We start from the raw sequence: 24,345 nt of genomic DNA on the forward strand, positions 1-24,345 counted from the left end.
AACCACAAAGCAGACTCTTAACTGTAGAGAACAGACCGATGGTCACCAGAGTGGAGGTGGGAGGGGTGATAGGTGAAACGAGTGATGGGGACTAAGCGTGCATTTACCATGATCAGCCCTGAGTACTATACGAAGCGTTGAATCACTATATTGGACATCTGAATCTAATATCACACTGTGTATGGACCATCCTGGGGTTAAAATGAAAAACTTAAAAAAACTATATACCTGGAAGAACCGTATGTGTGAAAATATTAAATATATATATATAAACACATCATAACGGGTATTAAAAATACTTAGAACTAGGGGCGCCTGGGTGGCTCAGTCGGTTAAGCATCCGACTTCGGCTCAGGTCATGATCTCACGGCTTGTGAGTTCGAGCCCCGCGTCGGGCTCTGTGCTGACAGCTCAGAGCCTGGAGCCTCTTCAGATTCTGTGTCTTTCTCTCTCTCTCTGCCCCACCCCACTCACACTCTGTCTCTGTCTCTCAAAAATAAACATTAAAAAAAAGTTTTTAAAGACTTAGAACTAAATTATAATGAAAATATTACATACGAAGACCTGTGAGATGTAGATAAAATTGTACCAAGAAGGGAATTCGTAAATTAATTATATCATTTAATATTTATATTAATTACATTTAAATATTTTACATTGCTTTAAATATTACATTAACAAAGACAGCTCAAAGTGAATAAGCCAAGCATCAATCTTAACTTAGCCTAGGAGAAAAAATAAATCCAAGGAAATAGAAGGGCATAATAAACATAAAAGAATAAGTCACTGAAATAGAAATTAAATTGTGATGGAGAGGATCAGGAGTTTATAAGATACTTCTTTGTAAATCTCTGGCAAGATTAATCAAAGTATTCAGAAAGCACAAATGGAAATGAATAGAAATGACAAGGGGGACATAATCATAGATTCTGCAGACAGTAAACAGACAAGAGAAGATTATGAATTTTAGGACAATAATTTAAAGAATTTACATGAAGCGGATACGTACCCAGACAACTATGACTTACTAAGGAATGGAAAACTTTAACATCCCTCTTACCACTAGAAAAATCATAGGTACAAAACTCGTCACAAAGAAAACACTGAGCCCAGATGTTCAAGGGAGATTTAAATCAAATCTTCAAAGATCAGAGAATTCCAATCTTACACTAACTCTTCCAGAGGATGAACAGGAAGGATTACTTCCTAAGTCATTTTATGAAACTAGCCAAACCACAGAGCATGGTCAGCAAAAACGTGAGAAAGGAAAACTGAAGGCCAATGTCAATCACAGAGACACATCAACAATAACCAATATGTGTTCAAACAAAATTAAGCAGTGGATATATTGGAAAAGATAATACCCTGTGTTGGGCTTTTCTCAGTAATACTAGGCTGGCTTAACATTAGCAACTAATATATTCACCGCTTTAACATTTCAATGGAAAGAGATAGAATCATCTTTAACAGGGTTAGAAAAAGCAGTTCACAAAATGTTACAGCCATTATGTCAAATCCCCTTAACCAATTAGGAATAGAATGGAATTTCTTTAGGGGTTTCTCTGGCTCAGCTGTAAGAGCATGTGACTCTTGATCTCGGGGTTGTGAGTTCGAGTCCCACACTGGGTATAGAGATTACTAAAAAAATTATTAAATACACTTAAAAAAAAAAAAAAGAAGGGAACTTCTTTAACTACATAAATAGAATCCACAAAAACTCACAGCAAATATTATGTTTAGTGGTGAAATGTTATAGTATCGCCTTTAAGATCGGACAAGATGGGGTGCCTGGGTGGCTTAGTCAGTCGGGTGTCTGACTTCGGCTCAGGTCATGATCTCGCGGTTTGTGGGTTCGAGCCCCGCGTCGGGATCTGTGCTGACAGCTCAGAGCCTGGAGCCTGCTTTGGATTCTGTGTCTCCCTCTCTCTCTGCCCCTCCCCTGCTCGCACTGTCTCTCAAAAATAACATTAAAAAAAATTTTTTTTTAAAAAAGATCAGACAAGATAAGGGTACCTGTCATTACCACCTTATTCAACATCAAACTGGGAGTCCTAGCCAGTGCGGCAAGAAAAAAACAGCAATAAAATGCATTAGAAAAAAAAAAAAAAACACAGAGAAGGAAGAAATAAAACTATTATAAATTTGTAGATGATGACCATGTACATAGCAAATCCAAAGGAGAGCACAGATAAATTATTGCAATTAATAAGTTAATTCAGCAGAGATGCTTGATATAACATCAATAAATAGAAATCAATTCCATTTCCACAGAACATATAATTTTAAAATATCGTTTATGCCAGGAGTCCAAAATTAAAATACCTAGGAATAAATCTTAAAGACACGAGAATTACCTTAAAGGTAATGATTACAAAATTTCGTCGAGAGACATTTAAGGCATAGGTTAACGGAAAGATGACACATTCTTGAGCGGGGACACTCAGCGTGTATGGATGACTACTGTCCTCAAATTGACCTATCGTCACTGCAAACAGAATCAAAATCCCAACAGGTTTTTTTTTAGTTCTACAAACAGAATTTTACATTTATGTAGAACAGTAAGGGCCAAGAATTGTGGAGAATTCTTAATGAAAATGGACAAGGTGGGGACTTGCCCGGCAAGATACCAAGATTTATGACAAAACCATGGGAATTTGGATCTTGTCATATAATGCGCAGCGGCAGATAAGGGGCTACTTAATGTGAAAGATGAAACTACAAAGCTTTTATGGAGAGGGTATGGGAGAGCACCATTAGGATCTCAGGGCGAAAAAGGATTTGTTTAACGAGACCAACGGCAACAGAGGGGAAAAGATGAACGAACACGTGTGGCTACGTTACGATGAACTGTTCATGGAAACATACCATAAATGCAGTGGAAAGACAGGTCACAAAATGGGAGACTGGGCTTGCGATACATACAACTCGTACAGGATTAGAGAGAGTATATACCAAAGAGCGAAAGGAAAATCTTGTAAATATCATAAAGGCAAAAATAAAGTCCGACCAAAAGTGGGCAAGGGGCACCTGGGTGGCTCAGTCAGTGAAGCGTCCGACTCTTGGCTTCCGTTCGGGTCGTGATCTTATGGTTCATGAGTTCGAGCCCCACACCGGGCTCTGCGCTGACGGCATGGAGCCTGCTTAGGATTCCCTGTCTCCCTCTTTCTCTGCCCCTCCCCTACTCCCTCCCTCTCTCTCTCTCTCTCAAAATAAATAAATAAACTTAAGAAAAAAACGGGTAAGCGCTCTTTATGGGCACAGAAGGAGAAACCCACAAGCTCACCAAAAAAAAAAAAAAAAAAAAAAACCAACATAAAAAGATGAGCCACTTTATTCAGAAGCAGGGCAATGCAAAATATTTACCACGGTAAGATACGACGAGGCACCTCAGAGGAATCGGGTCATCGTATCCTTTCGGGGTTAAGGAAATAGTGGTCAAAGGACAAGAACTCCGCGTGTTTATCCTGTTACACCAACTACCAAACCCTGCAAAGTCGCACCTGGCGGAGAGGCGCCCGGCAGGTGCTTTCACTGCATCCTGTATCAACCACGTACTCTGAGGCACTAAGTGACTTGCCTCTGAGCCTGCCTTCCACACGCAAACCAATCCACCCGGAGCCCACGCCTCCAACCACCTCCTCTATCTGGTTCTCACACTCCAGACCCCTATCCACCTGCCCTAACCACCCCAGGGCCAGGGACCGAAAACCTAGACACCGTCAGTCCCTCTGGCCCCAGAGCCTGCGCAACTCATTCAAGAGAGCCAACTGTCCACCCGCTGGCCCTGTCTCGACAGCTCTGTTCCAGGGAAACCACAATAAAGGCTCTTGCCCACGTCTTCCCATTGTTCCCTCTGCCTGACGGACCCCGGTGCCTCCCCCTTGCAGCCCTGCACGGGAGGCATGGTGCATCCTGTCCTGAGAATCCAGTTGTAGAACCAACTCTCTTCTCGGGGGCAGTCATTGCCTACGGGGTCTCTCGGGTGGCCCCACCGCACGTGAATGATAATAAGGCCTGTGTTTTGAGACACGCCTCCATGTCCTTGGATCCCCAGACCTACCAATGGAGAGGGGCCGCGGAGCAGAGACATTCAGAGACATCTCCGTGAATGTGGACAACTGGCCTCTTCTTAAGAGCACCAGGCAAACCCACTTCCAACATCCCACCCTGATCTCCTGGAGTTTTCTAGAGCGGAGGACCCTCACCCCGGTAGGGTCTCTTGGAATTTATTTGCAAACAGACACGTCCTCCGTGGGGTCATTTCCTTTCTGCTCACGGTGCTAGATCACCGGGCGGGGCGGCGGGAGCATTGAGCGAGACCACCCCCAGAATCAAGGGAGGGGGCGGGTCGGCTCCCCTGTAGGCGCAGCTGATACACCACAGGCTGATGGCTGCACAGAGGGACCGTGACTGCCCCGAAGGACTCAGGGTGGGGGGTGCTAGTTGAGGTTCTGACTGTGGCAGATCTGTGGGGAGCAGACCAAGGTGAAGTGACCAGGAGACTGAGCACAGACCTGTTCACCCGGAGGCCGATGCTCTGGGTGGCAGAGCCTGGTGCTGGGTAGTCAAGGTTCCCCCGGGGAACAATGTCAGGTCCTGTCTGTCCCGTGCCTAGAATGGCACACACATGGGCATCAGGGGTGTGGGGGATTTAGTGACTTCTACGTTGCCAAGCGGGGTGATCCGAGACAAGGAGGGAGTGGTAGAAATAAAATCTAAGAGGCCCATTAGATGCCCTCCGTTTCCCAGTCTTGAAGAGATTTCACAGGGCTGCAAAGGGAGCCTGGATCTGCCATCATCACGCGGAACGTGGTTTACCACTCACCAAGTGCCTTTCACGCACTGGGCCCCGGATGGAAAATAAAACCAAAAGAGGCCACGCCTGGTGAACCAAGGAAAGCGCAGGACTAATGTTACCACCAGTGTCCGAGGGCCTGGAACCTCAATGAGCCGTTTCAATTTTTCACTGAGCCAATGAACCCACTGGGAAAAACGATGAAGAAGATGAAAAAACATGGCGGCCCCAATGGCTCGGGATGCCGGAAGAAAGCTAGAACGACGGTCTTACCTGTTAGTGACGTGGTCAACGAGATGCTGCTTGAACATGAGGCTCCACCTCTTAATGAGGTTCAGCAGAGATGCTTTAAGGGGTCGCACGTCGATTTTCATCCAGCCGTCAAACACCTTGACGGGCTCCAGCCCGCACACTTCTTCGTAGAGCTTTTCGTAGGAGTCGATCTGTGCCTTGAACTGATGGAGGAGAGGGGGGTTCTCTGGAAGGCCATCGTCTATGTGGGCTTCCATTTCCTCGGGTGTGAGGACACGTCCATACAACAGAAACTGACTCAGAACCTCCTTCCGGTCCTCCACGTAGAGGTAGGAGTATTGGCTGAAAGTGTTCCGATAGCCACTGCAGAGGGCCATCATGCTCTGAACCCTGTCCAGGAGCGTGCTCCTCAAGCTGGCCAAGTGGGCCACGCCCTCCATGTCAACCTGGGGTGGGGGGCAAGACCACAGCAGGCGGGTTACACCAACACTTTGCACGAGGTTGCGGGGGAAGGCGGGACGGTTGCGGATTTGGTACCTGGTAGTGGAGAGAGCCGTCCTGTGGGGAAAGCCGTGGCACCAAAGACGATATTCCAAAAATGTTGGCCACCAGACCCTCGACGGTGTCGTAGAAGCCACCCTTCACTCCAGACTCCAGGGATGGAGAGAAAACTAATTCTGGTATCACTAAGCACAGCTGTGCCTCAAATATCGGGGTGACTCCAGCTTTACTTTCTGAAACACAAGGAAAACACACACACACAAAACAAAGAAGGATGTCAAGACGGGCAAAGCACCATACCCATTCTCAAAGCACTCGGAACATTTTTTCCCTTAACACAAGCTGTTTGGGTATAGGAAAAATGGAAATGTAAAATTTGCTAACCCCCCGGAAAAGGTGAGGGGGGACGGTCTTGCAGTGTTTACCGACAGGGGAGCCACTGACATTTCGAATAGGCCAATTCTTGCACAGGGCCGTCCTGGGCATTGTAGGACATTTACCCTCCCGTCCACGGAGAGCACGTCCCAGTGACTGATCAACCCAAGCCAGTCCCCTTCCACGTTCCCAGGTGCCTGGGTCGGGGCAGCGAGGCGGGGGCGGTGGAGAACAGGTTGATTTTGCACAGCTCATTTCTAGGAAGCGGCTGACTTCTTCCTCGGCACCAGCCACGCGACCGCATCGGTTGTCACTAGGTGAACCGAGGCGTTCTTATCAATGGTCGCGTAAGCAAATAAATGAAAGACAACTCACAACCCTGGCCGTTCATCCTGTCCCATGAAAACAGAACTGACTTTAATTCTGTAGTCCTACGGTGATAAAAAATTTAAAAACAGTATACATAATTAATGGATCCCTGATTACTTGCTAGACTAACTTGCCCTGCTAAATTTAAATCAAAATATAACACAGAGCAAGATGTTCCAAGTACGAGATTAGCGCTTCAACTTTTATTAATAACCACTTATATTCCCAGGTCGTCTTAACTGGAAATATTCGGGAGACTGTTCTGCACAGCATGCTGCGGGTGGTGGAGACTCATCGGAATCCTCATCCCCTTCCTCCCTAGAAGCAGAGGTCAGGGTGGGCACGATTCCCTCCCCAGTGGGATGTGGGGAAAAGCGAGGGCTGCTGCCTCTGGGCTGCAGCCCTTGAGACAGCAGGGGAGTCATCGCTGTGCTCGCTCTTTTCTCCGCTCATGGACTAGAGCCTGGATGTGGCAGCGACCCAGCTCCATCACAGAAATGAAGACAAGGCAGGAACATGAACGTGGGGGAACCACAGCATGGCAGGAACCCACCCGCTAACCTGAACGCTCACCTGAGTCTAGAACTTGGGGGATAGACTTTTTTGTCCTTTAAGCCACGTTATTGATGGAGTTTTTGTTACCATAGCTTAGCCACTCACCCCAACTAAAGTAACTGGGGGATCCTCAAAGATAAGTAGGACTAGGGCCTTGCTTTGAAAACTGTAGGGACGATAGGGGGTGCCTGGGTGGCTCAGTCGGTTGAGCGTCCGACTTCGGCTCAGGTCATGATCTCACACAGTTCGTGACTTCGAGCCCTGTGTCGGGCTCTGTGCTGACAGCTCGGAGCCTGGAGCCTGTGTCAGATTCTGTGTCTCCCTCTCTCTCTGCCCCTCTTCCACTTGTGCGCTCTCTCTCTCTCTCTCTCTCTCTCTCTCTCTCTCTCAAAAGTAAATAAACATTAAAAAAAATTGCAGGGATGATAAATTTGCATGACTGGATTCAGGAGGGTCCCATCAAATGCAAATTTAACTTAAGGGAATACACGGTAATCATGCCATCATGGAATCGTTTTTAAAAACACCTATAACATCACACTTTGCATTACGTACTCAGGACATATTCTGCATTACTCTCTGTATGAGATACTGAAAACTTCACAGACCAGGTTGCGTAGGGTTTACAGGAGGTAGAAGACTCACGAGACAGTTTTGACCGTGAGATTTCTGTCCCAGGCGCTCTCATGAGAACTGAATCCCTACATGAGACGGAATGACAACATCGTGACCGTAAAAACCAGATTGTCGGGGCGCCTGGGTGGCTCAGTCGGTTAAGCGTCCGACTTTGGCTCAGGTCACGATCTCGCGGTATGTGGGTTCGAGCCCCGCGTCGGGCTCTGTGCTGACAGCTTGGAGCCTGGAGCCTGTTTCAGATTCTGTGTCTCCCTCTCTCTCTGACCCTCCCCCGTTCATGCTCTGTCTCTCTCTGTCTCAAAAATAAAAATAAACATTAAAAAAAAAAAACAGATTGTCTCAGTACAGGTCAGTCACTTTGGGACTCAGGAGGGGGAAGAGCATTTCTCAGTAGGGTGGGTAGCATCTAACCCGGGCAGGGTTTGCATTCTGAGAGGCGACAGGGAGTCCAGCCCAAGCCCTGGGAACAGTCCTGGTCTCACTAAGCACAAAAAGGTGGAAATCATAAAGGAAGCAGGGGAGACAGCCCAGGTCGGGAGAGCTAGACGGGCACGGGTCAAGTGTGGAGTCACTATGTTTAGGGACCATTTTTTATGCAGTGCCTATGGCAAGGGTGTTGGGGCATCTTCCCGGACCTTCTAGAGGACATGTGGTTGGTTCTCTATGGTGAGCACTGTCAGCGCTGCTCCCCAGAAGCCAGTTCTCTGGTCTCAGTGCCTGCGCTCTGTGCCCCACTGGCTACTCGCCCCCGGGATCCCCCCACCCCACCACCCCAATCTTGCTGACTATACTGGAGGCTGTTTCCTGCTGCCTGATCTCCTTGATTTGGAGCTTCCTGCAACCCTGCAAACAAAGACTGTGCCGCTGACCTCAGTCACTCCACTTACCAAGACCACATGGGGTTTGCCTGTCTGAGCTACACCCAGCACCGAGCCTCGCTTCCCTCTGTATTCTCAGCCCAGGGGCCTGCACCTGCCGTCTTCTTTGGGCTGGGTATCTGGACACTGACCTTGACCTATCCATTTGACCTCTGGATTCTCTCCTTGGGTTGGACTTAATATCTTAAACTCTCATCTCACCTTTATCTTCTGGCTTCAACCTATTCCCCTCGGTCTTTCCCTTTTGATTAATTCTTCAGGGTGATCCTTGCTAAGCTGCTCAGAAGCTATTAGGATATGAAGGGTTGGTCTTGTTTTTGTAAGTAGGCTTCGTGCCCAGCGTAGAGCCCAATGCGGGCCCTGAACTCACCACCTCAAGATCGTGACCTGAGCTGAGATCGAGAGTTGGACACCCAAATGACTGAGCCACCCAGGCGTCCCAGAATGTGAAGGTTTAATTTAGCTTCTTCCTGAACCCTTCCGCTCTTTCCATCCCATGACTTCCTAGCCAATGTTGGCCCTGACTATATCCTCGACACTGTGCACCTTAACTCAGTTTTATCCATCAGAAATTCAAAGCGATTTTTAACCACTTCAGACGATGCCCATTACCCTTCTTAACATTCCTTTTCCTCCTGAAAGCGATCTCATCCCCAGCTGGTCTGACTCTTTTCACATAGAAACACTTCTGTTTCTTCCACTTAACCTGGCTGCAGCCTGTGTTCTCGAAAGGCCACAGAAAGAGAGTACATTAAGCTTGAAGGCACAAAATGTCCCCCTCCCAATACCATGAGGCAAGCCCAGACTCGAACCCACAACCCCGAGATCAAGAGTCACACACTTTCCCGACTAAGCCAGCCAGGCACCCCCTGAAGCTTTATTTGGATTGAATTGGCATTTATGGTTTTGCTTTTGCTAAGGGCTTCACTACCTGAGAGCCTGGTTTATCACCTGAGTTTTAAAGAGAGAGAAATCTTTTCTCTGGGAACAATTCAGAAACTCAATACCTTTGCGATTCTCCTGTGTGTAGCTCACAAAACATCCACAACATTTTGGGAAAAGTCACAAAGCACTCGATCACACTTCACTTTTGTTCAACAGGTGCCACTGTTATCTTTGCGGCAATAACACACATCCATAAGCCAGTACATACCGGTGTTTTCCAGAAGGTACTTGAGGGAGCACTCAATGGCAAGAAAAAATCCATCCAGCAACATATCATCTATGTACTTAACATAAGCCTTCCAGATATTAGAGGTTGGGTCCGCGGCAAACAGACCTAGGTTTTCCTACAAAATAAAGAAGAACGGATTGAAACCATGTTGAATAATATGGAAGGACTGGTCTAGTTCTCATTAACGGGAATGAAAACAACCTAGAGGGGGGAGAAAAGCATTCTCGTGAAAAGTTTGCTATCACACGGATGTTGAATCCATACTGTCTAATGGGTTTAATCATTCATCGAAAGGATCACAAAGTTAATCCGTGAAGGGCAGATGGGGTCTCATCCTGTCCCTGAGGAAGGAGGAGGGGGCCCGGCCACTTTCCCAGGAAAGATGGGACATAGGGTGTTGATTTATAAGTGCTGACGGGTGCACCGTGGAGAAGCAATATCAAGACGGGAGTCAGGGCAGAGAGAAAAAGGGACGCTATGGAGAGAGGGCTTGGTGATTCAAGGCGTGTAAGAACTTTGGGGTTCAAGAAAGTAAAGCATTTCCTGGCGAGTCCTCAGAAATGAGCTGGAGGGGTTTGCTCAGGGCAGTTGGTATTAAAAGCAGCCAGCTGAGTGATTTAGAAAACGTACACACATCAAGGAATGCATGCGTGCTCTCTCCCTCCTCCCTGATCTGGTGGCGTGGGGCACACACATCCCACCTACCGCCATCATTTTCATCATTAAGCCTTCTGACATCGACTTTCTATTTATCGCACATCTTCAAAGAAAGTGGTAACTACTCTGAAGAGGTACGTTTTTTAGGCGACTCACGCCCCTTTACAAACATTTCCACGTATAAACCCCCCTGAATTAAAAAAAAAAATCTCATAGCAGCGCCTGGGTGGCTCAGTGGGTTAAGCCTCTGACTCTTGATCTCTGCTCAGGTTCACGATCTCACCGTTGATGAGATCGGACCCCATACCCGGCTCTGCACTGGAAGTGTGGAGCCTGCTTGAGATCCCCTCTCACTCTTTCTCCGCCCCTCCTCTGCGCATGCTCTCTCCCAAAAATAAATTTAAAAAATCTCATTCTTTGTTAAAATTTTTTAAAGTTAATTTTTGAGAGAGAAAGAGAACACAAGCAGGGGAGAGGCAGAGAGAGAGAGGGAGACACAGAATCCAAAGCAGGCTCCAGGCTCCGAGCTGCCAGCACAGAGCCCGACGCGGGGCTCAAACCCGTGTACCGCAAGATCATGACCTGAGCCGTCAGACGCTTAACCAACTGAGCCACCCAGGCGCCCCTCATAGATTCTTAAATGCAGAGAACAAACTGAGGATTGATGGAGGGACGTGGGTGGGGGATGGGCTAGATGGGCATTAAGGAGGGCATCTGTTGGGATGAGCCCTGGCTGTTGTATGTAAGTGATGCATCACCGAATTCTACTCCTGAAACCAATGTTGCACTGTGTGTTAACTAACTAGAAGTTAAATAAAATATTGAAAAGAAAAAAAAGTCTCAAGATCCTGTCTTTACATGATAAAACTCTAAAATTTCCAAAATGCATTAACATACCCCTTTCCTTCCTACACAGGTAGAAGAGTTTCTGAATGATTTAAAGCCCAACATCACACAAATCACAACACAGTGACAATATAGAGTTGTTCTCGGGTATTAGTAAGCCTGTATGTCTGTTTGCTTCTTTATTGTGTAAAACATTCAGTTCTGACTGCTTTGTACGGTTTTATCTCAACGTCATGCTCTCAGTATAGCTCTCCGTACCTTTCGACTCTTTACCTCAAATCTACTATGGTCAGGGGGTGGGGAGGAGGGGCAAAACTGTTGGGATTTCTGTGAACCAAGAAGAAACGGCTCCAGTTTCCGATTTTCTGGCCAAGACAGAGGGGTGAGATCAGACCTGTCCGTCCGCGACACAGATGCAGCTATGGCAGATGCAGCACAAGAAACCATTCTTGGGGGGCAATTAGATAACAGGAACATGGGGCTGTGCTCCTCGGGAGAAGGGAAATACACACACACACACACACACACACACACACACACACACACACACGGTGAGTTTCACAAACCACCTGGCTCCCGACCTAGAGGCACTTTCCCAACCATGGCATGGAGAAGTAGACCGCAGTGACAGCGTCCTTCCTGATGGGCAGACGACCACCCAGCAGTTGGGGTCTGGGGCTCCTGAGATTGCTGAATCTTCTGGAGTCTCTGGGTGGTAAGCTGCACATCCTTAGGGCCAGACTCTGCGAGGCCTGGGGGAGAACAGTTGCCAGGGTGCCGTGAAGCTGCATGGAGACTGTGTGGGCCTGCGGTAATGTATGTGGGAATATCTGGTAATATATCTGGAAAATATCTGTGTGCCTTCGGACATAAATGAGGACATCTTACAGATAGCCCAGGCACATTCTGCTGGGCCCCCAGCAACGCCGTGCTTGGGGGTTAGAGCTGCTTTGTCCTAGAGTCAGGCCCCCTCGGACCCACCCTCACAAAGCTTAAAACCGAGCCTCGGCAGGACCAGCTGACCCACCGGTAAGTTAACTGCCTGCCAAGGCAAAACACGAACCCTTTAAGGGGACTGACACTCAGATCCTAAAGTGGCATCCGACATGACTAAGATATAATAAGAAAACATCACTAGACACGCCAAGCAGCAGGAGAGTGTGACATTTAACCGAGAGAGGAAATAATCACCAACAACATACTCAGCAAATAGCCGCCATACCAATCCGGGGATGCCTGTTCCTAAGACTTGTTTCACGGAGACAAAAAGGAACTTCTGTCACATTAAAAACAAAAACAGACGCAGAAAATAAAACGGATGTTGGAATCAGGAGACAAGCATGGCATAATTTGATTAGAAACTCAAATTTGGGGCGCTTGGGTGGCTCAGTGGGTTAAGCGGCCGACTTTGTTTGGCTCCGGTCACGATCTCACGGTTCATGAGTTCGAGCCCTGCCTCGGGCTCTGTGCTGATGGCTCGGAGCCTGGAGCCTGCTTCGGATTCTGCGTCTCCCTCTCTCTCTGCCCCTCCCCGCTCATGCTCCATGTCTCTCTCTGTCAAAAATAAATAAAACATTTAAAAAATTTTTTCTTAATTAAAAAGAGAAAAAAGAAACTCCTCCAATTTAATGAAAAACAGGTTCAATAAGCCACATACTCCAAGCTGGGTGAACAGAAAGTAAACCTATTTAGCACATTGTAGTGAGGCAGAAAAAAGAAATCCAAGGATTTTTTAAAAAAGAATCTAGGGGCGCCTGGGTGGCTCAGTCGGTTAAGCGTCCGACTTCAGCTCAGGTCACGATCTCGCGGTCCGTGAGTTCGAGCCCCGCGTCGGGCTCTGGGCTGATGGCTCAGAGCCTGGAGCCTGCTTCCGATTCTGTGTCTCCCTCTGTCTCTGCCCCTCCCCCGTTCATGCTCTGTCTCTTTCTGTCTCAAAAATAAATAAAACGTTAAAAAAAACCATTTTTTTTAAATAAATAAATAAATAAAAATAAAAAAGAATCTATTAAAAGAAGCCTGGGAGAAACAATACACTGCATATCCAGGAGCAAAGACACCAATTGCAGCTGGCTTCGCATCAGAAACATCGGAGGGGAGGAGACAAGGAAATAACTTGTGGAGGGAAAATAAAACCGTCTACGCAGAATTCTAGATCTAATGAAACTATCCGCCAAAACCAGAAGTGACACAAGGACATCTCAGATAAACACAAAACTGAGAGAATGGGTCGTTAGCAGAGTGGAAGTGCAAGAAAAACTAAACGGAGTTCTTCAGGCTGCAGAGAAATGACTCCAGGTGGCAAGTCAGTTTTACAGAAAAGGGGAAAAAAATAAGTCTGGAAATGGCGAGTCTGTGGGTGGATCTAAAATACCAGAAGTATTTTTTTCTTGAGTTTTTTTTTTTTTTTTTAACGTTTATTCATTTTTGAGAGATGGAGACAGACAGAGTATGAGTGGGGGAAGGGCAGAGAGAGAGGGAGACACAGAATCGGAAGCAGGCTCCAGGCTCTGAGCCGTCAGCACAGAGCCCGACGCGGGGCTCGAACCCACGCACCGTGAGATCGTGACCTGAGCCGAAGTCGGACGCTTAACCGACTGAGCCACCCAGGAGTCCCTTTTCTTGAGTTTTTAAGGCAAAAATATAGAATACTCTACAAGGCCTGGGATTTAGTGTGAGATTTGTTACACACACACACACACACACACACACACACACACACACCCCCCAACAGTACCAAAGATGAACGGGGGTGTTTGAATTGAACCATACTGTGGCTACGTTCCTATATTTCATGGGAAAACAATCACTGATTGTAATTAGAGACCTATAACCCACAACAACCATTGCAAATGTAATGCAATGACAGTACCATTAAAGTAAAAGATGGGATACCCATTGAGAAATCAGAATAGGATATTTTTAAAAATAGAGAATAACAGGGGTGCCTGGGTGGCTCAGTCAGTTGAGTGTCTGACCTCAGCTCAGGTCATGATCTCGTGGTGAGTTCGAGCCCCACGTCGGGCTCTGTGCTAACAGCTCAGAGCCTGGAGCCTGCTTCGGATTCTGTGTCTCCTCCTCTCTCTGCCCCTCCCATGCTCATGTTCTGTCTCTATCTCTCAATAATAAATAAACGTTAAGTAAAAAAAAAAAATAGCGAATAACAAGAAGGAAGGAACAGAGGAGCAGAACAACACAACAGAGATGAAGCAAACAGGAAATAGCAAGATGGTAGGGCTAAATCCAAGCACACCCATAATTACACTAACCGTAATAGTCTAAACATCCCAGTTAATAGGCAGAGTTGTTAGGAAAGTAAGTTTCTACTATACCGTCTATAAGAGAAGGAATCAGAAAGTCGTGATATTATAAATGTGTCTATATTAAAAGAGCATCACAAACTTGATGAAAACTCGGACCGCACTAAAGGGTTACACAAATCACCTAAAGTCACAGGCGGAGATGTTAACACGGCCCTTTCGGTAATTGGTAGAACACACAGACAAGAAATCCTGAAACCATACAGAGGATCTGAACAACAGTATCAACCACTTTGAACTTTAACGGAGATTCATAGAGCACTACACCCAACAACGGAAGAATGAAGGCATTGTCAAGTGTACAAGGAATGTGCAGTAAGATGGGACAGTATTCTAGGTCATGGAACAAGTTTTGGCGAATTCCAAATGATTTGGATCTTACAGAGTACTTTCTCTGGCCACAATTGGACTGAACTCAAGGTCGATTTCACTAAGCTATCCAGAGAAGCCCTGAACATATGGAAATGAAACAGTGTGCTTCCAAATGACCATTAAACAATGAGTCACGAGCAGAAAAATTTAAGAGTGAATGACAATGCAAATGAGGCACATGAAATTTGTGGAATGCAACTAAAGTACAGCTAAGAGAAAATTACATCAAATGCTTGTATCAGAAAAGAAGAAAGGCTTAGAATCAATACCCTAAGTTTCTGCCCTTGGCGGGTAGGGGGAGAATGAAAAGGGGAGAACAACCTCAAATTAAGGAAAGAAGGGATAAAGCACAAAGAACAGAAATTAATGAACTAGAAGGGCGCCTCAGTGGCTCAGTTGGTTAAGCGTCCAACTACTGATTTTGGCTCAGGTCACGATCTCGCAGTTTGTGAGTTCGAGCCCCGAGTCGGGCTCCGAGCTGACAGTGCAGAGCCTGCTTAGGATCCCCTCTCCACCCCCTCTCTACCCCTCCCCTGATCGTGCTCTCTCTCTCGCTCTCTCAAAATAAAGTAAAACTTAAAAACAAAGAAATTAATGAATTAGAAAACAGATAAACAAAATTAACAGAGTCAAAGTACAGCATGTTACTGTGATTCAAACCACAGCTAATCAAAAATAGCAACTGTGATCCATTACGGACTCTAGGGTTCTGTACTTGGCATCTCCTTCCACGTCCTCGGGGTTTGGCGTGGGACTTAGGTCATGCGGTGACACCGTTACGACAGTATTAATTTTGACACACTGGTACCAGAATGTGACTTTTCTCTCTACCGATCTGTTAGCTTTAGTTCTCTCGCTCGCACTATAAACTTCTACCCTGAATGCAGAAGTCACGGGATCTGTTGAGCGTTCTAATTTTCAAATCACTTACTGCATCCAAACACTTCCTGACGCTTTCCCTCTGCGAGTGGTAGGTGCATCTGACAGGCTACACCTCGTTATTACCTGAACGAGGGCATGAATCTTAAGTCCAGATTCTTTGATGAGATCGTAGTATCTTTCCATCCGGTTGCGCTGGTCATCCATGGAAAGGAGACATTCCTTTTTTCCATCTTTTCTCTTAAATATCGGAGACACCCATGTTTTCATGATGTTTTGAATCTCTTCCACATTGTCTTGGGCTTTCTGAATCCTTTGTTCGAGATCATGAACGCTGTTGGTGATTTGAATGACATAATCCCAAATGCCTGCTCCCCAAAAGAAATACATTTAATTGAAAGAGTTAAAGGTCTAGTCGCTACGGAAGGTACGGATTTAATATCTGTAGGTTTCAAAAGGCTTTCTTGCACAAGCTATTTTGTTAGCACCAGAGTCTTTTTCTTCCTGGCTGTGTTGAAAAGCCAGTGCTTACCATCACCCTGCTTACGGAGGAAAAGAAACGAGGAGGTAATGCTTACCAACCAAGTGCACAGAAATCGTCATAGTTGCTGGGGCACACCAGTGCACCATCATGATTGTATTTGGGTTATGGACCTTCTGAAAAGCACTTTCGCCTCATTAAATGTTGAAAACAGGGGCGCCTGGGTGGCTCCGTCGGTTAAGCGTCCGACTTCGGCTCAGGTCATGATCTCACGGTCCGTGAGTCCGAGCCCCGTGTCGGGCTCTGTGCTGACAGCTCAGAGCCTGGAGCCTGCTTCCGATTCTGTGTCTCCCTCTGTCTCTGACCCTCCCCCATTCATGCTCTGTCTCTCTCTGTCTCAAAAATAAACATTAAAAAAAAAAAATTAAAAAAAAAACGTTGAAAACATTGCTCCCTCTTGCATATAAAATAAAGTTCTAATTCGTTTAATATGGCATTCCAAGACTTCTGTGAGTTGATGGTGACCTCCTTTGCAAACATGAACTCTTTCGAGGACTCTAATGAGAATTAGTCTCCCTCCCCTGTGATTTGGCACACTTTATTTTTAACTCTGTGAAGGCTTTTTATCATAGCCTGTCTTGGGTGATTTATGGTTGTACATATGTCTGTTGGCGCCACTAAACGTGAGTTCTTTGAGGGTAGGAGCCACGTCCCATACACCTCATATTCCAAGTGCCGTTGAGGTCCCTTACATAGTACCCTGCAAAAGTTAATCCATCAGTGAAAGTACTGAATTGGAAGAAACACAAGAAATAAATCATGGTACCCTCACTTAAGATGTCTACAATCTAGGGGTGCTTGGCTGGCTCAGTCGGTGGGACATGGGACTCTTGATCTCAAGGTCATGAGTTTGAGCCCATGTTGGGGGTAAAGATTATTTAATAAAAAAAAAAAAATTTTAAAAAAAGGTGTCTATATTTCAGTGGGAAAAATTAAGTGACAGTGATGATATAAGAAAAGCCCTCGTTCACGGAGTGCCCAATATATGTTGGAGACCTCAGGGTATGTCACGCAAACCCTGAGCCTCCCCAAACGTGTGGCGGCAACATCTTCTCAGTCTACCAATCCTAACCGAAGAGAAGGAAGACAAGGAATACTAGCCCTTCTGGCCTTCTCTGCTTTGGCTACATGTCTCAGAGGCTAGGCTTGAGTTTCAAGCACAAATCCGGTTACTGGGGGAGTCATTCGAGTTCTACCAACTTTATCAGGATCCTGACCCCCAACCCCCTCCCCAGATTCCAGGCAGTGCCCTGCTACCTTCCGTTTTCCAGCTCAGAGTCTCTTCTGCAGCTTTCAGGCAGAGATCGATATTCCCCAGCTCTTTCTCCAGTAACGGCAATTCCACGTCTACGAGAGTTTTCATAATCCTGTTGTACCAATTCGCCATCACTTCCAACTTCGCCACGAGCTGCCGATAGAATTCCCTGGAGGAGAACATGGCTGCTGCTGTCTCAGGAACATGTCGCATCTGCCTCGATTCAAGATAACTCATTTCCTTCAGCACTGAAGTCAGCTGGAGAAGCAAATCGGCATTAAAGTGGTTACAGCCCCGTGGCAGTAAAGGGTGGCAATCATCAGTCAAGGACTAGAAAACCCCAGGGGCCCAAAGACCTTCGTAACAGGTCCGCTCGTAACGTTTGCTCCTACCTGCTCCTCCCATCTAGAGAAGGGGAACCGAGTTTTGAAATTGAGAAAGCAGACGCAGCAAGGCTTACCAAGTCCGTCAAGTCCGTCAGTCCCAAAGAGTAACAAAAACAACGCTGGACAGATTACCCTGATGCTTTCGGGCACATGGCTGATGCAGTGACGGGCTCACCCCAATGAGGTCACGCACACACAGACACGGACAGAACTGAGAAGAGATGCTATTGTATGAGTTTAATTGTTAAATGGAACCATTGGAAACAGCCCTTCGTTTCTGTGAGCCTGTGCCGGCACGCCTTTGTGTCACTCAGGCCTCTCTGAATGTCTGTGGGCACAGAGTTCAGTGGAACTGAATGGTGAGAGGCGAAGCAGACGTGGGCCAATGGAAAAAGAGACCTCTGGCTGGGTTGCTAGGTATTGGGGTCTTCGCTATTTATTGCGTTTACCTCTGAACCCACGAGGACAGTTGTGTATTAGTGTGGGCAACAAAACACCCCAGAGATACTTCCCACCCGCCTCCCACTCCCCTCCCCTTTGCACGGAGACACCTAGGCTCCCAGCTCTCCTCGCAGTGGTTCTGGGTCAGTGCTCCGCTGCGGCCCAGCCAACCCTACCCAGGATGAAGGCAAATGCTAACCATCTGGTGGGGAAATGGCTTCAGTCTCCTACTTTGTTTGAAATAAGCTCAAGACAGATATTAAAAATTTAAATGTAAAAACTGAAAACAGAAAATTAAAACATCAGGTCTACTCATATAATACTGAGATGGAGAAGACCCTTCCAAACATACAACCGGAAAATAAAATACAAAAGGTTGCAGGCATTAAATATCGTTCATGTAATAAAACGGCACATTTCAACAGGTCTGAAACATATGCAATGGATTTCTTAATATGCGACAAATATTTCCCAAATATTCTAACAAATTCACAGGAAAAAAGGGCACTTCCACTCCGAAGTGGGCAAGAGACACGAACAAGTGATTTGTAGAAGACTCTATGACCAGCCAATGAACACATGAGAAGGTTCTACTTTACTAGTGGCCAAATAAATACAAATTAAAACAATGTTGGGATACTATATATATATATATACATATATACACACACACAAAATAAATACAAATTAATGTTGAGATACTATATATATATATATATACATATATATATATATATATATATATATATATATATATTTTTTTTTTTTTTTTTAGTTCAACAGGCTGGGGGTGATTTGAAGAAATAGATATCTTCCTGGAAGAGATATGACCGAGTTCCATCTTCCTGAAGAACCAATTGATGATGTAGATGTGAATCCTCACAATGTGAACACCCTTTACCCCATTTCCAGGACTTTATCCCACATAAATCATCGAGGACGGACACAACAATAACTAAGGATGTTTCCTGTAGCTTTATTTATACTGTATTTTATTTCTTTCCAACATGCTTCAATGTTAAGATTCTCTATTATTTCATTTCCAACCAGGGAAGAAAAATGCGGTTAAACTATAAACATGTGCCATTTTCAGAGATGCGAAGATGTAACAAAAAAAGAAAAAGTGCATCTTTCGATCAGTGAAATACAGATTGATAAAACGAGAAAATAATTTCAATATCCCATAATAGGGCATTTAAAACGCTTTAAATAATTTGCAAAAGAATTTTTTTTCTGGCCCCAGAGGGGCAGATCTGATCATGTCCCTCTAGAATGATACACGTGTTACTGTTCATTCTTACTAGCACGGCCACTGTCATGTTGCTCGAAGCTGGAAACGGGGACACATACAGCTCCTCTTTGACTTGTGTTTGGTCGTCTCCCCTTAACTCACTTTATAATTCAGGTATTCCCTCTCCCCCTTTCTTCTCTCTTTCACTCTCCCCTCTTTCCTTCTACCGCCTACGAACACTTCGAAAGTGCCTACTATGTGCTGCACATTAGGAGAGAGAAAGAGTCCTTGCTCTGGAGTATACAGAGGAGGAGTATACGGTCTCGTATACTCAAAACTGTCTCGTCCTGAGGGCTTCATTCCTACAATTATAACCTCTGGACTGTGGCTTCGTGGGTAACCCAGACCCTCCTCTGTTTGGGCATTTAACAATCAACATTGCTCACGGTGAATGCCGATAAAATTTTGCCAAGGAGTTAAATGAGTCAAACGACAGGCTTATGTGCTACCAAAGTGAAGAAATGGACCCTCCAACCCCCTTTGTTGACTCTGATCGCCGTCGGAGTCGATGTTCTACTTAAACTGTAATTTTCTCAAAAGACACTCACATGCTATCAGCTTAGTTTCCGGCTCTCTCTACCTCAAGAGCACGCCATTGATACAGAAGTCGGTGACTGCGTTTAGCTCAGCGTGGCCTATACTTTTAAGTTGTTTTTTTTTTTTTCCAATATACTTCCTGATATGGGCTGGCTTTTGGTTATCACGTTCTCTGGCATGAAGTTTTCCACATTGCTACAGCCCACAGTGGTCTTCAACTCTTCTGATCACCTAGAGCAGGGCCTCTCAATCTCAGCACCCCTGACACTTTCAGACAAAAACTCCTGCTTGTGGGGTGCTGTCCTGAGTGTTGTGGGAAGTTTAGCTGCATCCTTAAGAATCTGCTCACCCTACACCATTGGCACCCAGTTCATGACGGACAACCCAAAATATCTCCAAGGGGACTAAATTGCCCCAGGTGAGAACCAGTAATCTAGAGTCTTATTTCCAAAGCTACTCCAAGGAGATTTATCACATATAATCTAATAAAGGTAGACTTTTGCATGTTGAGGTCCTAGCTCCCAACTAGCTGGTGGGTTCCTTGAGGGCAGGCGTAGCAATACCTGTTACCTATTTAAATACTTTCTTGAATTCCAGATGGTGCATACCTAGAATAGGATATGTAAACTTCTGGATGAATTTATCTTGGACGCAATTGCCGTTCTAACTTTGTATGTGGAGTCGAGTTCATAACAAAGCTGTTATCACCCAACTATGAAAGTTTAAAACATATTCTGCTGTATTTTCTGTTGTGCAAAATTGACACAAACGTTTTGACCAACCACGGAGAAAAATGAGGACACTGGACAACGTGAGGAAACAACGCACCGCGGGATTCATCCCGAAAGGGAGATCCGGGGTGGAAATTCTCTCGGGCAGCTTCTGCAATTTCTTATAAAACGCCTCTGTTGCCTTTGAAATCAGCAGAGTTAAAGGAGTCTCTTCAGGAACCCACAAGGAAATTCCTGCTGCCTTACCTGTGGGTTAAAGTTGACGGCAATCTGCTTCGTCTCTGGGTCACGTTTCAGAAGTGGCTGGGAAAGATTGTACTGTGACTTCTCTGACACGGTCTGACACCAGTCTTCATAAAGTCTCGTCTCGTACCTGCGAGGACCAGAGACAACAGTCACCTCTGAAGCACCCTCCCAGCGCCTGGCAATGACCCGCTGAAGACAGAGATCTATTAATGTGTGTATGACCTAGATATCTACATAGGTATATGTGCACGTCTGTAACAAAAACTGAAGGTACCATCAGAAAAATGCCTGGCTACGTTCTTAGGTCAAAGTCATTGACTCGGCTTTCAAAAGGTAACACAGCTGAAATAAGAACCCGGTCGAGAGGCTCCATGCAATCTTTAGAGGAGATAAAGGGAGTTGTGATTAGTCTCCTTAACCACGGGAAGAAGTTATTGGGCAAGATTTGCTCTCACAGTAATCTTCATGCCGCTCAGACATCCGTCAATCAGCCGTTACCCGATGACTGAAAACGTGATGAATAAACACCCCACGGTAAATGGAGCTAAGGCCCTGGACCACGGGTAAACACGGAAAATACAGAAGAACAATCCTGGAGAGATGTACCGGGCATCGGGCATCTAGTGGCGGGGATGAGAGTGTGATAAGGAGAATGCCAGGAAGGCTGCACGGAAGAGGGGCTGAGGCGAGGCTTGACGGAGTGTCAAAGGATGAGTACAGGTAGGAGAGTGAAAGGGAAATGGATGTCCCCCAGCAGAAGCATCAGCACCACCACAGGGCAGAGAAGAGACACATGGAGCGTGATCTTGGAAAGGCTGAGGCCGGAGGGGGGAAGGGAGGAGGCTGGAGAGGGAGGCAAAGGCCACAGCGAGGGCTTTTCGGGTCACGTGAAAGTGACAAGAGCCAGTGGGAGGCGCTGAAGGGCTCCCCAGCCCAGGCATGCGGTGACATCACCGGACTGGCTGAGACTGCGGGCATCACGGCCTGAACCACAAGACTTAACCGCAGCTTTAGAGCAGGAACTAAGAGTCCGTGTGAACTGTCATTCTTCTGTTTTCTCCGTAAGAGGACGCAGGAAGTACTTTTAAAACTTATTTTCTCTTTGCGTAGCACAAACCGTTGCTTTCTGCTTCGCGAGCGGCTGCTGTGATTTCCCGGGACACCGATCTCCAGGTGTCCCGAGGAGCGCCCTACTTCCTCCGGCTCCGCCTAGTCCACGCTCCCAACCCAACTACCCTGGAAAGCGTCTGTTCCTAGAACAGAGCCGCATTCCCCAGAGACCCAGAAGCGCTGGACTCACAGACACCGTGGTTTACATCCTACAACAGTGACATTGCACAGCCACTGAGGAATCTACGTGAAACCGGTAACCACAGAAGGCATCACGGGGGCGGGGAGGGGGGCCGGGGGTGGCTATGCCATTTGCAGAACAATACGATGCCAGAAGCCGCTTACTTGTCGAGCAGTGAGAGCATATCTTCATATTTTTGTGTCATTTGCTTTCCTTCGGCAGATTCCAGGCAACTATCCACACAAAAGAGGGGGGGAAATGGCATCGATTTAGAGGTCAAAATAATAATCGAAGTAACAAACTGCACCTGTTCCCCGCGTCCTTCTCGCCAGTGTCGTCCACCGGCCACTAGAGGGCATCTGCACTTCCTGAAATGCAGGCCGACCCCCAGGTGACAGGGACAGTGAACACAGCACCTGAACCCCACCCCCCCACCCCCCCACGCTGGGCTTCACCAACCCCCTCTCCTAGCCCAGCCAGTCATGCATGGGCAAGTGAAGTCCTTCCAAAATCTGAATTAAAACGGAAATTGAGACGAAAGGAACATTCTAGGTGCTACAGTTTTCTGTATTTAAGGAAAAAAACTACATAATGTTACGCATTATAACATAATAAAACTACACAACATCAAATATAAAAACAATATTGAAAACTTTTTAAATGTTTAATTTTGAGAGAGAGAGAGAGAGAGCATGAGCGAGGGAGGGGTAGAGAGAGAGAGAGAGCAGGAGACAGAATCAGAAGCCAGCTCCAGGATCTGAGCTGTCAGCACAGAGCCTGACGTGGGGCTCGAACTCACAGACCTTGAGATCATGACCTGAGCTGACATCAGATGCTTAACTGACGGAGCCACCTAGGCACCCCCAAAACAATATTTTGTATGTATTTGTATAAAGTGACATCTGATGTGTGTGTGTATATATATGTATACATGTATACATGCACATATGTATACATGTACATATGTATACATGTAACACACATGTGTATATGTAACACACGTGTATATGTAACACACGTGTATAGGTCTCCTCTGAAATCCTGCTAGGACATGTGACGACAAAACCTCCTACCCATTACTCACTGACACGTTGATGCAAGTTTCCCCTCCCACCTCTTATGCCCCCCCTACGTGAAGGCACACGTGGACACAGAGGCTTCCGCAGGGATGCTGGGGGCCACATGGCATGTAAGCAGGGTCCGGCTGGAGGCACCGTTACCCACACTGTCGCCCGGTTGTGACGTTCCTTTGCAACACGAAATGAGAGTCCAGCCTCTGGGAACATCGGCGAAGTGTCTGTAATTTTCAGACACCTTCACGCTGACTGTGTGGGAGCGTCTGTTTTTGTTCGTTCTCCCGGCTGATTGCAAAGATTTTTAAAAACCCATTTGCTCCTTAACCCAACACAAGGGTTCTCCACCAGATAGCCTGAGCTCTCAGGATAAGCCCTCGTGCCTGCAGAGAAAGCATTGGATTTCCTGGCGTTTTATTCCCAGTCCTTAGTCCCCGTTCCCGGTGAAGGAGCAGGTGTGGCTGGGGAGGCAGCAAGGAGGCGAGAGAAGGGCTTTGGACCAGGTGGGCTGGCTCCCCCCAGCTCTCGCCTCCCGAGCCGTGGGATTTCTGGAAGCCTCAAGACGCCGGATCCCAGTTTTGTTTCTGGAGAAGAGTGAGGCCAGAGGGGAGAAGGGTTTCTCACACTGGGGGCCCGTGCCAGTCGCCTGGAAGTTTCAGGAGCCACAGGACTAATTGCAAACTCCCTGTGGGTTCTCCTTCCCTTCGTGGTGAGGAATGGAAAACGTTCTTTATAGCCAATTCATACAGGTAGTTGACCCCTAAACAACGTGGGAGTGAGGGACGCCAACCCCCACGCAGGCAAAAATCTGCATATAACTTTGGACTCCCTAAAAACTTAACTATTAACAGCTACTCTTGCCTGGAAGCCTTACAGATACCCCAAACTGTCCATGAACAGTTTTACGTTACATACGTTGTACATTGTATTCTGGCAATAAAGGAAAC

The 24,345-nt window shown here is 46.4% G+C and overlaps 1 protein-coding gene across 1 annotated transcript in view; it reads right to left on the reverse strand.

The window, feature by feature from the left end:
* DNAH9 (dynein axonemal heavy chain 9) overlaps positions 1-24,345 on the reverse strand; it is a 333,637-nt gene that overhangs the window by 271,818 nt on the left and 37,474 nt on the right. Inside the window, 7 exon segments of the mRNA XM_053893249.1 lie at positions 5,069-5,493; positions 5,585-5,781; positions 9,515-9,650; positions 15,733-15,974; positions 17,405-17,660; positions 21,035-21,161; positions 22,490-22,558. Coding sequence (XP_053749224.1) covers positions 5,069-5,493; positions 5,585-5,781; positions 9,515-9,650; positions 15,733-15,974; positions 17,405-17,660; positions 21,035-21,161; positions 22,490-22,558 — 1,452 coding nt within the window.

This window comes from Panthera pardus, unplaced genomic scaffold (genome assembly GCF_024362965.1).
Source record: "Panthera pardus isolate Hobbes unplaced genomic scaffold, ASM2436296v1 HiC_scaffold_3, whole genome shotgun sequence".
Classification (NCBI taxonomy): Eukaryota; Metazoa; Chordata; class Mammalia; order Carnivora; family Felidae; genus Panthera; species Panthera pardus.